The sequence below is a fragment of the Sander lucioperca genome, chromosome 5 (assembly GCF_008315115.2).
Source record: "Sander lucioperca isolate FBNREF2018 chromosome 5, SLUC_FBN_1.2, whole genome shotgun sequence".
NCBI classification, from domain to species: domain Eukaryota; kingdom Metazoa; phylum Chordata; class Actinopteri; order Perciformes; family Percidae; genus Sander; species Sander lucioperca.
Window position 1 is genome coordinate 9,488,626 of NC_050177.1, and position 16,140 is coordinate 9,504,765.

The 16,140-nt window shown below is 39.0% G+C and overlaps 1 protein-coding gene across 10 annotated transcripts in view; it reads left to right on the forward strand.

The window, feature by feature from the left end:
- The window catches only part of dock10 (dedicator of cytokinesis 10), a 67,667-nt gene that overhangs the window by 24,232 nt on the left and 27,295 nt on the right, over positions 1-16,140 (forward strand). For 9 of the 10 annotated variants that reach the window (XM_036001586.1, XM_036001584.1, XM_036001588.1 and 6 more), the window contains exons 2-9: positions 5,421-5,540; positions 8,214-8,303; positions 9,541-9,623; positions 12,124-12,196; positions 12,487-12,621; positions 13,031-13,165; positions 14,193-14,379; positions 15,299-15,387. In XM_036001586.1, the coding sequence (XP_035857479.1) occupies positions 5,421-5,540; positions 8,214-8,303; positions 9,541-9,623; positions 12,124-12,196; positions 12,487-12,621; positions 13,031-13,165; positions 14,193-14,379; positions 15,299-15,387 (912 nt within the window). Of the gene's footprint in view, positions 1-1,765; positions 2,017-5,420; positions 5,541-8,213; positions 8,304-9,540; positions 9,624-12,123; positions 12,197-12,486; positions 12,622-13,030; positions 13,166-14,192; positions 14,380-15,298; positions 15,388-16,140 lie in introns of those variants that run through there. The other variant, XM_036001587.1, reaches the window with a different exon arrangement.

A 16,140-nucleotide genomic window follows, 5' to 3' on the forward strand; every position in this document is an offset into this window, starting at 1 on the left:
ACAGAGGATGGATGGAGGGAGGGAAAGAAAGAAGAGGAGGCAGGTTGAGCTGCAGACGTTAAATGGATTTGTAGGAGTGCAGTTCTAAGAGCATAATTATGATTCACTTTCTCCGATGCAAAACATCAAAGAGTTATTAACGCTTATTAAATTAGGAAAACATACAGTAGATTAAGATTAATGCTTTACTTAGATATGTCTTGCCCTGGTAGAATTGCAGGTTGTTGTTTTACCCTTTCATGAACATCACAGTTGCAGTCATGAGACATACTGGGCTGTAGTGCCATCGTCTAATGAATCTTAAAGCCTCATAAATAGCAAGATGCTAGCTCAAAGCGAAACAGATGACAAGCCTTTGCATTTTGCACATTTTGTATTTTGTATTTTTTGTAATTTCCTTCATGTGTGAAACCAGTTTTACACTTTAACCTCAAAATGTTCATGCCACTTCACATCACTTGACCAAAACTACCTGGTGACTTGTGGTATCCAGCCATTTGTTTGCTCAGGTTTTGAGATACATACCTAAGATTGTCGCCTCTCCCCAAATACAATTGAGATGATTGAGATGTTATTCATGGTGCTCACAGCATTGCAAAATTACATCTATGTGTCTTTCCAGAAACTGTGTCCCATATAGTCTAGATAATCCACAGCCATTGCTGTAAATTTATATAGGAACTACTTTCTACCAAATAAATAGTCCCTACATGAAAACAGTTGATAGTGTGTTTGGTAGATTGCTCAAAGTGAAACAAGGACACTGTTTTTAGAAAGAGATGTTGGTGTTGATTTATTTTTTTGGTGTGGAACTATTATTTTTGTGTGATTTCTGTGATTTTTCAATGCAAATTGAATTCCATTGCAATGGGGTGGAGGCATAACATTCGCACACCTCATTGCAAAATGTGCGCGAATAAATAAAAACCTATCTGTATGTCTTAACCACTAGAGGTACAGTTAGTGATATATTATGTATGTTTTCTTTTGGAATATGGGTGAATTGACCCCAAGTGGGACAATGCAGTACATTGGTTTCTATGTGTCCTTTAATCCATTAGTGCTCCCAAAAAGCCTGATTGGCGGACCCTTATGTAATGTTTTAACAGCAGATATACCATTTTGTTGTATCATCAGGAGTTGTTTCCTCTTGTACAGAGCTCTGTTCTGCTATGAGGTTTAATCTGGAAGTGAGTGTCTGTGAGTATACAGGCAAATATAGATATAAATGTTATTGTATTTTTATGTTGTGTTGTGTGCATTTATTTAAATGGGAACATGCACCAGTGAATACATCTCTGTTTTTATTTTGTATTCACTTTTTATACATCCATTGTCTTGCAGATGGACAGGAAAGGCTAGCTTTAGAACAGGAAGCTGATAGTTTACATGCTAGTTCATACAGTATGTACTGTATGTGTGCATGCGCGGGCTGATGTTGCACTATTGATACATGAAAGGAAGATAAGATGCTGAGAGTTTGACTTTGAGTGTGTATTTGTGAGTACATGATAGTGTTTAACTGCAGATAGGAGTCTGTTTGTACGGTTAGTAATGTGGAGTGTAAATAAAAAAGATTGTCTGTAACCAGATAAAGTCTTGCTGAATTATGAAAGGCATTGGTATGATGTGTAGAAACTGTAGTGTCTGGTTGGTTAGTTTCTAGTTTGCAGGGGATTTTCACTGTGTGTGGTTGCAACTTGCATGTGTGTGCTAAAGTGTGTGTTGGACATCAAACATCAACTTCCTCTACATCCACGTGCACTGACACAACCTCAGAAACCTACTCGTGTTAGTTCTGCTTCTGATGGAGCACATACCTACGATGTGCATTTTGTTTAGTTCATTTTAAATTTAGCTTTAACCTTTTTTCTCTTCGGATAGGGGAAGTTCTGCTGCTTTTGGTGTACACACTTACACTTGATTGTACTTACAATGAGCTTCAGGAGCAAAATCACCTTCAGGAGGAAAATAAAGAGCAAGCGAGTGCGATCGGATTACACCCGGCTGAGTATTGTATGTATTTGTATGTCTCTTTCTGTCTCTGCCAAGTCACATTCACGCTGCATTACAACTCTCAAGTAGTATTTATATATTATCACATGGCTACAGTTTACTATCAGTGACTTACACATGTTTATATGCTGTAAATCATAGTCAGAATTGTGATTTAAACAGCTGTAATGATTATAGATCGCAGTCTATGGCCATTGTACTGTGATATATTGTGTTTTATGGTATCCGTGTGCTTCATTTCCTCCTCTTTTGAAGATTTGTTTGTTACACGACATTGAGCCAGGCTCTGTGACAGGAAGAGCCGGATGGAAGAGAATACTTTGAAGCTGACAGATTACATGACGTGTGTATTAATGATGCAAACCTAGCAGAGCTAATGCTCCATTGCTGTATCTGACAGCTCATGAGGGGAAAGCCAAAGACATTCCCCTCAAACTTTAACACTGACGTCACGTAGGTCAGAGCAGAGTCACAATGCACATATGAAAACCTCAAGGTTCATCTATTCGCCTGCCTATTGCTTTCCCCTGTCATTTATGTCTTTCAATCTCATGTCATTTATCTGCTCATGATTGTTGTGCAAAAAAGCAATTTTTGGTTTACCTATTAGTTATTGGGGCTACAACTAATCATTATTTCCATTATCGATTAATCTATCAAGCATTTTTATCCATTGATTAACTGTTTGTCTATAAGATGTCAGAAAATGCCCATCACAATTTCTCAGAGCTCCAGTTGACACCCTTCGCTGCTGATTTTCTCCGACTAACAGTCCACCACTTAAAGATATTTAATTTACAGTGATATGAAACAGATATGAAGCTAAATGCTGCGCATATTTTGCATTTTCGCCTAATTAATGTAATTGATTACTCAATTATTATGATTGTTGACAATCATTTTTGCAAGATCCATTTTTTGTGGCATTTTAGGCCTTTATTTGATAGGACAGCTTAGACTTGAAAGGGGAGAGAGAGGGGGAATGACATGCAGCAAAGGGCCGCAGGGCGGAACCGAACCTGCGGCGGCGAGGACTGCCTCTGTATATGGGCGCACGCTCTACCAGGTGAGCTACCCAGAACCCAGTTGACAATAATGTTTGGCTAATCAATTAATCGATTATTGTTGAACAAGCATGATAGTTTTTAATACTGCATGGGGGTAAATATAAACAGTATACAATGTGGGTGGTAAGGGCAGTACTTAGACAGATGGCTTTTCTAAAACATGGATCACCTTGGGTTGAGTTACACTCTTCTTACTTCTGGGCCCTCTCTTGGTTGTGACCGTTAACTGTTAGCTGTGGTGGGTAAAAGCCCCGGTCTGCAGTGTATGCGTGTGAACCCAACAAGAGATCATTACTTCCTCTGCCTTCCTCACCACAGCCTGCTCCAGCTCTCACTCTGCTGCTGTTGCTGCTCTGTTGCTATTCTCTGAAAGTAATTAACCTCTGTCCTCTACAGTATCTGTAAAACACGTTTGAAGTGTTAATTCTTGGTGTGACTCATTGACCAGTTACATAACCCTTCAATGTAGTTTTAAAAAGAGAAAGTTATTGTGTAATGACTTTTCATGGATTGTCATTTCACAAGTTCTAGTTTGCTGGGTTATATACTGAGCATCTAGAATGGGCTTGTGAGAAAAGGCCTCCACATATAGAAGCGACTTTTGAGGGGCGACTCTTGTACAGTATGTGTTGTTATAAATGTCAGTATATGTTGGTCTGTTTTCATTTACTGAAAGATCTACCTGCATCGTGTCGTGTGTCTGGTTAAATGAAGATGGTATCTACAACTTCTCTTTTTAACCTGTATATTTAGTTGTGGTGTGTCACAGCCTTACTTTATCTGTAGTGCTACTTCCTCTACGATTCTTTTAGGTCCGAATGATGTCATGGCAAAACCAGTGACTCTATAGGGCAAACCACAGGGAATTTTTTGACTGTAGCTGCCATGGATACTGCTTTTAATAAAATATTTATGCTGCAAGAATATTGTGGTTAATGAACACAACTGTGCTTATACTGAGTCTTTTTTCTGCTTTCACAATATCTGGTAATAAATATGAGATATGAAATAGAAATACATTTTAGAAGTGTAATTTGAAACTGTTCAACATCTGTGCCAATACAATACCCAAATTACTAAACTATATTAAGGGATGTGAACAAGTCCATAATAGAGCAATAAGGTATTTTCTGGGAGTTAATAGGTATGTCCCTATACTAGCCATTACAGGAGACGTCGGTTGGGAAACTTGTGAACTCCGCTGGGTACTATCTATGTGCAGATTATGGAATAGATATTTGGATATGAGTGACAGTAGATTATGTAAGAAAATGTTAATATGGGACATGCTAATATGGGACAGGCCTTGGGCTGAGCATATCCACATGTTATTTCATAGGACAGGATTTGAAGAGCTATACTTTATGCTAGAAAAGGTAGATATTGATGTGGTTAAAGACACTGTTTTATCAGTTAAAAGAGAAGTGGGCTGTTGACATTGGGAACTATCCAAAACCTAGAACTTATAGTTTGATGAAAAATTAGTTTGGTATTGAGAAATATGTAAAATGTAATCTGTCCAAGGTGAAAAGATCTGTGTGTGCTCAGTTTAGGTCTAGTATACTCCCTCTCCATATTGAAACAGGATGGTGGTTTGGCATTAGTGAGGAAGACCGACTGTGTTATTAATGTGATCTCAATGAAATTGAAAATTAAGTTAATTTTGCTTTGTATTTTCCATAGTATCATTATTTAAGATTGCAATTATTTAACAAAGTTGAAGTAAAAGAGATGAGGCAGGACATAGATCTGTTAGTTTGGTTGTTTGAACATAAAACATTTTTATTTGCAGATTTTTTATTTGTAGAACAAGCATGGGCTAAAAGAAAGACTGCTTTGTATCAATGATTCTCTGTCTGGAAGTGATATTCCCTGTTTCTTCTTTACTTATTTACTTATTATTTATTTTTCTGTGGCTGTAGTTTTGTTTTATGTATGAAATGTTTAGTTCTAGTTGGACAATTCATGGGTTACACTAAATAACCACTAATTTTTTTATTTTGTGCAAAGTAGAGTATGTTGTGTGTGGGCATTGGACCGGAAGCTGTGAATGAAATTACTTTTGTATTGGTGTCATGTAATTCTGTGTGGGATGGGCCACTTAGATAAATAAAATATCATTCATCATGCAGATGCAAAAACATTTTCTTTGGGGGATGCAAACATGTTTAATTTAACAAAATAAGACAAATTGCTTTCTGTATAAGTGTAACACCTTTACTCGTATCTTATTGCATGGTATCATATCTTATTTTTTCTTATCGTTTTGTATTGTATTGAGGTAACAAGTAATAATTAATCAATACTGATCAAATGTCTCTGTGTTTCCATTTGCAGCAGGAGAAGCCAAAGGTGATTGATCCTCTTGACTATGAGACAGTCATCTCTGAACTTGCGGACGAGTTGAAGGAAGACCCTCTCAGAGACCTGCTCCTATTCCCCGACCATGATTTCTCGGTAAGTGTGCGTGGGATTTCCCCCTTTCTGGTCTACATATCCCTGCTTATACTGAATTATTTTGTATCCCTGGTGGGATAACTTGGTGGACAGTACTACATAGTAAATGGGGAGTGATTTCAGACAGTACAAGTCGGCAGTTCTTAATTTGACAATGACACATTGTTGTTTAAAATGCAACACGTGGTGGCTGGGTTGGCTCAGTGGTAGAGCAGGCGCACATATACTAAATAAATGCAACACGTGACATCTTTTCTCCACTCCAGCATGACACACTTATTCACACTAATCGTGAATGTTGCGGTGATAATTGCGGTCTTTTCATTACAGTCAACAATTTATTCCCTCCGGCTCCCTTTAGCTCTTTGTTCATTAGTACTTTCGTGACCATGCTAATATGTTTCTACAGACGCCGATCCACTGCACATTAAGATGGCCTTATTGGCTGCTTGTGGTAAAGGGAAACGTTGACTTGTGGAGTTGTAGCTTTCATGCCTGACTCTGCTGGTTCCTAGCTCTATTTGGCTACAACACATTCTCCTCTGATTTTCTTTGTCTCTGCAGCCTACAGTCAATTTCCATAATTGTAAGTGAAAGTGGCTTGGCAGAGTACTGCTAATGCACAAAAGGCATTTACTAGATCTGCTTCTTTGCCAGTTGGTTATAGAGCTCAGCGCTCCAGCCAGCTGACTCTGTTTATGCACAAAGATTTTTAGTGCTGACTTGTTTTCATTTCCATTATGCAAAAATCCCTTGGGAAAGTATACACATATATATATATATATATATATATATATATATATATATATATGCATATGAAAGTTGATTTTTTTGCTTCGTGGATCATAAACTATACTTCATATAATGAAAGCTGCATGATTCATAGGTTAGGTTATTAGTAGGTCTAATCATTGCTGAGAAAGGGAATACATATTAAGATTTTTGACTTGACTGCAATAAAGCTGGCTAGAAACAATTTCTAATAAAAAAGTAGTAAAAATACTTTGTAACTTTTTGCATGTCCTTTCAAATTATCGCTTATGCTGTGTAAGTAATAAAGCATGACAGGGAGTCCTGATAAGTTAAAACAATGCTAGCGGCTCAGTGAGGCTGTACTTACTTAAATACTAACATCAGCATTCTAACATGCTCACAATGACAATGTTAGCATGCTAACACACACGGTACAGCAGAGGCTGATGTCACAGCCTACAACCTCCCTTAGTGTAGCCACTGTAGTTCTGTAGTGTCCTTGGGTTTCATGAAAGGCGCTATATAAATAAAAGTTATTATTATTATTATTATTATTATTATTAGTTTTGCATTTATTTAGTCATAAATCAAAGTATTGGACAAAGTGAAATTTTTAGCTGCTGGTGGCAAAATTAAGATCATCCTAATCATAAACGTGATTAGGACACATCCTCTGGGGACCATGGATGTCTGTACAAAATCCAAAGTCCATTGTTTCATGAAGTATATATTATGATACCCTAAAATCATAGATTGTGTTGGTTTTACCTGTGATTATCTGCAGTTTAATATACAGATGGGTGACAAATTGAAGGAGAAACCAGATAAAGTGTATGAGAAGCGCGTTGGGCTACCACGAGCCTCCAGAACAGCTTGAATGCTGCTTGTCATAGATTATGGGGATGTACGTATACTATTTATCCAAGATATATTCCCTCATTTGGTGTTTTGATGGTGGTAGTGGTGGTGGTAGTGGAGAGCACTGTCTAACATGTCAGTCAGTTTTCATGTTTATACGTCCGTCCTGCAAGAGGGATCTCTCTGATGCTCTTCCTGAAGTTTCTTCCATTTCCCCTCCATTCTTTACCTTTATTTGGGTGATTTTTTCCTTATATGAATAGAGGGTCTACAGATAGATAGTGTTGAATGCTGTACATATTGTAAAGCCCCTTGAGGCAAATTTGTGATATTGGGCTATAACAGTAAAATTGATTTGACTTGACAGTTGGGTTGAGATCTGGTGTCTGTGAAGACCATAGCATGTGATTCACATATATTTGGTATGCATCAAATCATTTCAAATTTAGTTTCTCCACTCATTTATTCATTTTTTTTCCCTTTAATTTGTCATCAGTCTGTACGATGTGTTTCCATTTAGAACAATGTTGAAATGTGTCTGTGGTGTATAGAGATACATATTTTTGATAGCCATTATTTTGTAATACCTGTGATCGGTACTGTACTTAAGTACAAAGTTCAGGTACTTGTACTTTACTTTACTCTGAATACTTCTTCCACCACAGCCTGTGCTGGGATGGGATGGGATGGGATGGGATGGATGGATGGATGGATGGAATGGACGGAATGGACGGATGGAATGGATGGATGGATGGATGGATGGATGGATGGATGGATGGATGGATGGATGGATGATTGATTTCCTATTGAGCCACCCAGGTCCTCACACATCTTGTCCTGTGATCAATTTAGTAAGTGGATGACTAACAATGTCCACGCTTACTAAATATGGTGTTTTCTTTGTGAAATAGCACCTCTGCTCTTTTGTCCTGGTGGTAAATGTTTTATCCCAAATACGAATATTATTTTTATGTCAGTATGGCAGCCAAGGTGACTCACCCTGCTGTGACACACATCTTTTGTCATGTTAACAGTCCCTTCTCGATCCTTTTATCCCTCTAGGTATCCACTGTGCCTCAGGAGAGACGGACTCTCAAGTCGACTGTTCCTGAGGGGGCAGAACTACAGGCTGAATGTCTGCTGGTCAGACAGGTAAGGAGTGTGTGTGTGTGTGTGTGTGTGTGTGTGTGTGTGTGTGTGTGTGTGTGTGTGTGTGTGTGCGTGTGCGTGCGTGTGTGTGTGCGCTTGTGCGCGTGCGTGCAAGTGTGTGCGTGTGTGCGTGTGCGTGTGCGTGCGTGCGTGTGTGTGTGTGTGTGTGTGTGTGTGTGTGTGTGTGTGTGTGTGTGTGTGTGTGTGTGTGTTTGCCCACATGATGTCTTGTGTACAGGTCTTAACTGAAGCCAGTGTGGTTTAGCACAAAAAGGTTATGGTTGGTGGTGGTTAGGTTTGTCAGTTTAGGCTGTTCTTAATTTAGGACATCCTGGAACCGGTCGAGCAATTTCGCCATGTCTCTAAAATAAACCAGATGAGTGTGCATATCTTGATGCGTATTTCATTTGCCTGTGTGTGTGTGTAGGCTAGGGCTATCAGATATTATTTTTTCACTGAGCTCTTGAGATTATGGCTGGTCGATCTGAAATGAGCCCTGAGTAGACGGAAACTCCCCAGACAGTACTGTCACAGCTCACTGACTAGCGTTTATTTGTGTGTGTGTGTGTGTGTGTGTGTGTGTGTGTGTGTGTGTGTGTGTGTGTGTGTGTGTGTGTATTATCCTGTCTGAAGTTGATATTGTAGCTGATAATATGAGGGGTCTGTTTATAATTTGTGACATTGTTAACAAAAGATCAAGATATTTCTAAACAAATGGATTAAAGAAAACCGCGACATAGCGTTCAACAAGCAGACAGAGGAGAGGATGTGTCTTTGTGACGTGTGTGTGTGTGTGTGTGTGTGCGTGTGTGTGTGTGTGTGTGTGTGTGTGTGTGTGTGTGTGTGTGTGTGTGTGTGTGTGTGAGAGAGAGAGAGAGAGAGAGAGAGAGAGAGACACAGTGAAAACTTACTGTGAGAGCACCCTCTGAGAGTACTATTTCAACCCTTGAGACAGACAAGAAATCTATTAAGATGTCAAGATTTCTTTATTGGCAGATTCCTTGGGGACATAGTCTTAATTCAGTTCCTTTTTATAATTTAGATACTCTAATGATGAATCCCAGCCTGCACATTAGTAACTGGGCCTCAGGAGAGCTGATGTCTGGATGTACTTTCATTTTAGTGTAGCTTTCTTCATTGTCTGCAGACGTTCCAGCTGCCCCAGGTCTCCCAGAGAGGCCATCATTGTAGAAAGTTAATATTTAATCATATTCAACTTAATCACCTTCCTCTCCTCCAGGCCTGTAAGTATTACAACTCTGAGCTAAATGTGGTCCAGTTCAAGTATGACGACTACGCTGGAGACTACCGCCTGCTGCCCAGGTAATACACTTGGACATTACTCAGTAACCCTGTCTACTGTGTCGGCTGTATATGGGATTTAATGGAATAGTTAATCATTTTGGAAAATATACTTCACTTTCTTGGGGAGAGTTAGATAGAGGAGTGATACCACTCGCATATCTGTACACTCTATATGAAGCTACTGTTAAGGACCGGCACTGGAGGTTGGACCCAAAAGCAGATGTGACACACAGGAAATAAGTTAAAGTGATTTAATAAAGATATATATATATATATATATATATATATATATATATATATATTAGGATTAGGGCTTCACCTGACACAGCCTGCAAACTAAGCCACGCCTACAACTCACAGACACAGAGAAACATGAGGGATAACAAACAGCGAAACAAACAATGCACACAAACAGGTAGAGGAAAGGGCTGCCATCATGGCATCATGACAGCTACAGCCAGAGGATTGTTAGCTTAGCTTAGCATAAAGACAGGGGTGCCATGGGGAAACAGCTAGCCTGGGTTATGTATATGAGACTACTTCTTGCCCAGGTACAGTGACCTTCTGAAATCCAGTGGAGACACCAGAAGAACAAACGATATATAACATGTTAATTAGTGAGCTTTAGAGATACTGTTTGGATTCTGCTACCTTTGAACACAGCCAGGCTAGCTGTTTCCCCTTCTTTCAAGTCTTTGTGCTAAGCTAAGCTAATATCTCCTGGCTGTAGCTTCATGTTTATCCTACAAATATGAGAGTGGTATCAATCTTCTCATCTAACTCTCGGCAAGAAAGCGAATAAGCGCATTTCCCATAATGTCTGAACCATTTCTTTAACCTTAACTTTCCTATTGGGTTCTTATAGAGCTGGGTATCAAACTGCAACACATTTTAGCTCTGAAATATGTCTAAACCTGGCGTTGATCAGATTGATAATCTTGTTTACTTATTCTTTGAACAGATAGCTCTTGATTTGAATTTTGGACAATTTTATTTAAGTATTAAAAAAGTAAGTTTTTGGTATTGGTACCAAAACTCAAAATCGGTTAATAAGAATGGTACTCAGCCCTAGGTTCTATGTTAATAAACTACCATTCTCATGTACAGTTGTTTTAGTCTATACTTGATTTTGCAGTGCATGATGATATGGAAAAAATGTGGATTGAGATTTGTTTGACTTCCTGACTTGATTGAAGACATGCTGGATGTTTTTTTCTCACGAACAACCAGACCCAGAAGTAGCCGCTAACATAAAGGATGGGAGCAATTTGATACACTGAAGTCCTTAACAAGAACAAGATGGTGGCAGGTGTTGAGTGAGAAAGAAGTCAGAGTGGAAGACTGAAGAAAACTAACAAATGTTAACTTTCAGTGCTCCCTCGACCCCTTTTGTAAATGTCAGTCATCCAGTCAGACACCCGTTCAGTCACTCAGTTATTTATTTAAATCAGGCTGTCAGTCAGTCAACTGGAGTTTTGTCAATCCCAGTGAGACTGACCCAGAGCAGCCCTGCAGTTACTGCTCTCAACCACAGGAATGTCCCTCTTCTGTCCCATGGGTTGCCACTGTATTCTTTCAGTCAGTTCACATGACCTCTGAACTGACATCCAGGGTGAACTATACAGTGAAATGCAGCTTAAACACAAGTTAGAGCACAATCATACCAACTTTAGTTGTTTCTATGCAGCTGTGGAATGATTGACAGAACTGTTTTGATCGTTTCCAGTTTCAAAAATGTGAGGATTTTTCTGCATTGAGTACTTTTACTTGTAATACTTTAAGTACATTTTCTTGATGATACTTACATACTTTTACTTAAGTAACATTTTCAATGCAGGACTTTTACTTTACTTTTTTTACTTTTACTTTTTACAGTGTGGTATTAGTACTTTTACTTAAGTAAAAGGATCTGAATCTTTCTTCCACCACTGGCTAACCAACCATAAACTTTATGGACTTACTGGTTATAAGTTACAAGTTAAAGTGAAATACACCAGGGAAAACATAGTACAATGGGAATCTACAGCTACTGTATATGTGTGGTTGTCACCGCTGTGATTGAGTGGAGTGTTTTTCATCTGCGCAGGCCAATATTAGCATTCCTCTGTCAGTGGCCAGCCCACAATCACCAGAAATCTTCTAAACATAGTACCCTTAAGAGATTTATTTTCAAAAAGGCTTTTACGACTGTGACTTTTAGCAGAGGGTGGTTCCAGTGTTACCCTCCACAGACTGCAGCCTAGCTGTCTGCAGCTCACAGCACACACACAAAGGCATTTCATTGCATGGCTCACACACAATGACAGGTCAGCCTGTGAAATCAGTGGAGTGTGATCGAGTGAGGACTACCTATTGTAGACTCCTGACAGAGTACAATGGAGCAGAGTCAGCCACCCACACTCATTAGCACCACTCAAATAGAGTGGACTAATTAAATTCCTGATTTTGTTTTTCTCTTTTTTCATCAATATCTTTTAATATCAGAGTTCCACATTTTTCTTTCCCCATTGCTTTATAGGAAACTGTACAAAGCAGAGAAGCTGCCATCCCATTCGTTTGAGATTGACCATGAGGACATTGACAAGGATGAGGTCAGTAATGACTATCTTCTGACAAATGCTTTTAAAATGAATGCATTAAGTACTGGATACATCCTGTTTAAATTAGTTTACCCTAGCCTTAAAGCTGTTAAAATATGCTTTGCAAAAGCAGTTAGCACATTACAGGTCAGTGGGACAGTGTTTATGGACATAATTTGACTGACAAATGGCCAACCTAAGATGGAATGAGTCTTTTTCTCTATTGATCATCTGTTCCTTAGTGTCAGAGGGATGAATGGAAAGCTAATGTATCTATATCTGACCCTGTTTGTGTTTTACAGGATACCACCTCCCTGTCCTCGTCCAAAGGAGGAGGGGGTGGTGGTGGCGGTGGAGGAGGGATCGGTGTGTTTCGGTCCGGGTGGCTCTACAAAGGGAACTTTAACAGCACCGTCAACAATAGCATCACTGTTCGGGTGAGGAAATGTCTGATGCTCTCCCTTTTCATGCACACACACACTTTTTTTCTGTATTGCCTTTTCACCCTGACCCTCAGATCACCCACTGTTTTTAGCTGAGACGTTTGAACTTGCTCTTTGACCTGGTAAACTTAGTTTGAACTTGAATTGTGACTCCTGTTGATGACATTTTTTTTTTTACCCAGGATGAGTTTGTAAGGGTGAAGTATTATATTATTAATATGTCACCATCTACATCACAGTTTGTAGTTCAATGAATTCAATTCAATTCAATGAATTCAATTCAATTTCGGAATCACTTTTGATGTTTTTAGGTCATTTTAAGTACATAGTCTAAATATTTGGTTGCCGATGACTTTGTCACTAAAACAGGTTCACGTATTTGAACCTTATTCTATCTGTGCAGTCGTTCAAGAGGAGATATTTTCAGCTCACCCAGTTGACGGATAACTCCTACATCATGAACTTCTACAAAGACGAAAAGATCTCAAAGGAACCCAAAGGGTGCATCTTCCTTGACTCTTGCACTGGTGTGGTACAGGTGGGTTTTAAAGCATTCATATAATAAAGAGCACAACACAATATACAATATATTATACTGTGTATATATAGACTTGTACAGTATATTAAGACTAATATAGGGAGGCTTTTCAGGCTCCATTTCCTTCCTAAACTACTGCACAAAACAAGAATGTGCTGAATGCAAAAAGGCAGCAAAGAAAAAACATCTAAACACTTAATTCCAGTGTATTAAATATCTGATTGACTGGGTTCACTAAGACCTTCATCAGATCATCCCTCCATAAACAAAACTCTGTAGCAGGAGAAAGTAAAAAGAAGTGACATTTAACTTTATCTGAGCAAATATTTTATGAGGAGACATTGTATTTTATAGTTATACCGATGTAAACTGTGGCTTGTACCATGATAATGTAGGGCATAATGACACTACATGCCCAAGTCAGGTTACTATTGTGTTGCTTCTTAGGTATTGTTTTGTTTTGGCAGAATTTTACTTATTATTATCTTATCAAAATTGTATCGCCCTTTTGGGATAAAAAAAGTTGTTTGAATAGACTTGAATATTTTTTACTTATCCAGGGACTGACAACCTCATGGGTGTCATTGTTAAGTCTCTGCATGCTGTTTAAAGACAGTTGTTTAGTTTCATTTACAGTAATTGCTGGATGTACTCTATGTGGGTTTTGGGAGTTGCGGCTTCCTCTCTGTTACAAGGGAGACAATGTAAATTACCGTTTAGATTTTTTTTTTTTTTTTTTTCGGCAGTTGAATTGGATTTAATGTGTCCTTGCGAGAAAAAAAAACAAAACTGTTAAGAGAAACTATTAGGAGGCTTTATGATATTTTAGATATTTTATGATGGGATTTGTTTTTCCAATAGACATCCAGAAACTAAGCTAAGCAAGGCTAAGTGTATAATTCAGCATACAGTATCTTCAAAAACTGCATGTGGAAGAAAGAGTAACATTTTCCAAAAACTGAACCAAGCTCTGGTTTTGTTGTGTAACCACATTATCCTATCCATCCTTCCATTAATCCCCCTGCAGAATAACCGTCTGAGGAAACATGCCTTTGAGCTGAAGATGAACGAGGTTACGTACTTCGTGCTGGCCGCGGAGAGCGAGCAGGACATGGAGGAGTGGATTAGCACATTGACCCGCATCTTACAGATCAGTCCCCACGACGGTCCTGCTCCTGACCGCAAGAGTCTGGACCTCACTGACCATCGGCAGGGTGAGACCAGTTCTGTTTTTGTATTTAGGAATACACAAAGTCTACGTACGATGGATATAGACAGAGGGAACTGAAAAGTAGTTGGAAAGAGCTAAGGGGATTGAAGCACAAATGGTAATTTAGTGGCGAAAGGGGTATTTAAGGAGAGGAAATTTAAGCATAATTCCAACACATGTATAAATCATGGGGCCCTTAAGAGAGGAAGATTTTATACTCATTGTCAGCAAAAGTGTAGCCTTCTCTGACTTACTCTAACTAAATAATATCTGCCATCGTGCCATGACCTTAATGTGGAATTCCAAATGGGTTGGGGCTCAACAAAATGATGCCTGGCACCAACCTGGCACACCATCTTTGTCTATTACATCATACGTTGTTTATAAAAACCTTTACATGGAAGCATAATTCATAAAACTCAACCTTATGTGCCAGCTCTGTAAGAGCTTTAGCATGGGACCACGGCCTAACACATACCTAAAGAACGTTGAGCCTTGGTCCAGTGAAAAGTGGTGGAATGATGTAATAGCCTCAGCCGTCATGGCTCTGTGGTGCCTCTAAATCAGGCTGCGAGCATGTGATGACCTACAGTACCATTAATGAGCCATTTTGTTCAGCATGGCCTTTGGGAAGAATTGCTCCAGGCACATGATGGTTATATTTCTGCAGAAGCTTGCATGCCTTATTACCCGTAAATACCACAAATGGAGTCATATTTTATTCTGAGACGGATATATGTTGGCTGACTCTGGTTAGTATTTAGTGTACTGCTGAACCTATTTTAGAAATTGTTATATGGCCTCTAACCTTTTGGGAAAATGGACCTCTAAGATAAACTTTCCCATCCACTCAGTGTTGTCAGTCATCACTCATAAACAGAGGTAACTCTCAGCAGTTCTGATTGTCTTTGTTCTCCCTCCAGATGTATTTGACCTGTCGTTGAGTGACGGCTGTTTGCAGGAGAATGAAGATACTACGACAGAGAACGGCATCAATCCGGAGCTAGCAAAGGTTGGCTAAGCTGTCAACTCTTCTTTTTCAAACAATAAATAATGTACCTCTGCTGCTACTTTCTGCAGTAACTTCTGTTATTATTACTAACTTTACGTGCATGCAGAGTCTATTTAAACGTACCCTTTGGAGGTTTTGACCATTATTGTTAAATGTGAGGAGGCACATGTATACACACAAGCGATACACATTCCTCACGTTTTTCCATAGATCAACAGTTGGTAATGGTGAAACGTAGCAATGGTTCAGTAAAAGACTGGAAAGAAAAAGACTGCTAGTCAGTCTAAACATGGGTGTAAACAATGCCGATATCCAGATGTTTTAAAAAGTTGGCCTTGTAAATATTTTATGAGGAAGGTATTTGCCATGTTTTTATAGGCCTCAATAATACCTACAATGCATTTTGGTGAGAAGCACTGAGTGTAAACATAGCTGCCCTTGTCACAAGAAAACTCCAATAGCTACTTTAAGTCCAAGAAACCCCTTTGCTGTTTTTACTGATATCATAGTTTATAATAAGCAATTTATTATTTGCATCAAGTTGGGTGGCGATGGCGCAGTGGATATGTCACATGCCTTTAGTGTGGGAGACCTGGGTTTGAATCCCACTGCGATACATCAACCAATGTGTTCCTGAGCAAGACACTTAACCTAGTTGCTCCAGAGGTGTGCACCCTCTGACGTATATATCAATTGTAAGTCGCTTTGGATAAAAGCGTCAGCTAAATGACATGTAATGTAAAAAAGTTGCTC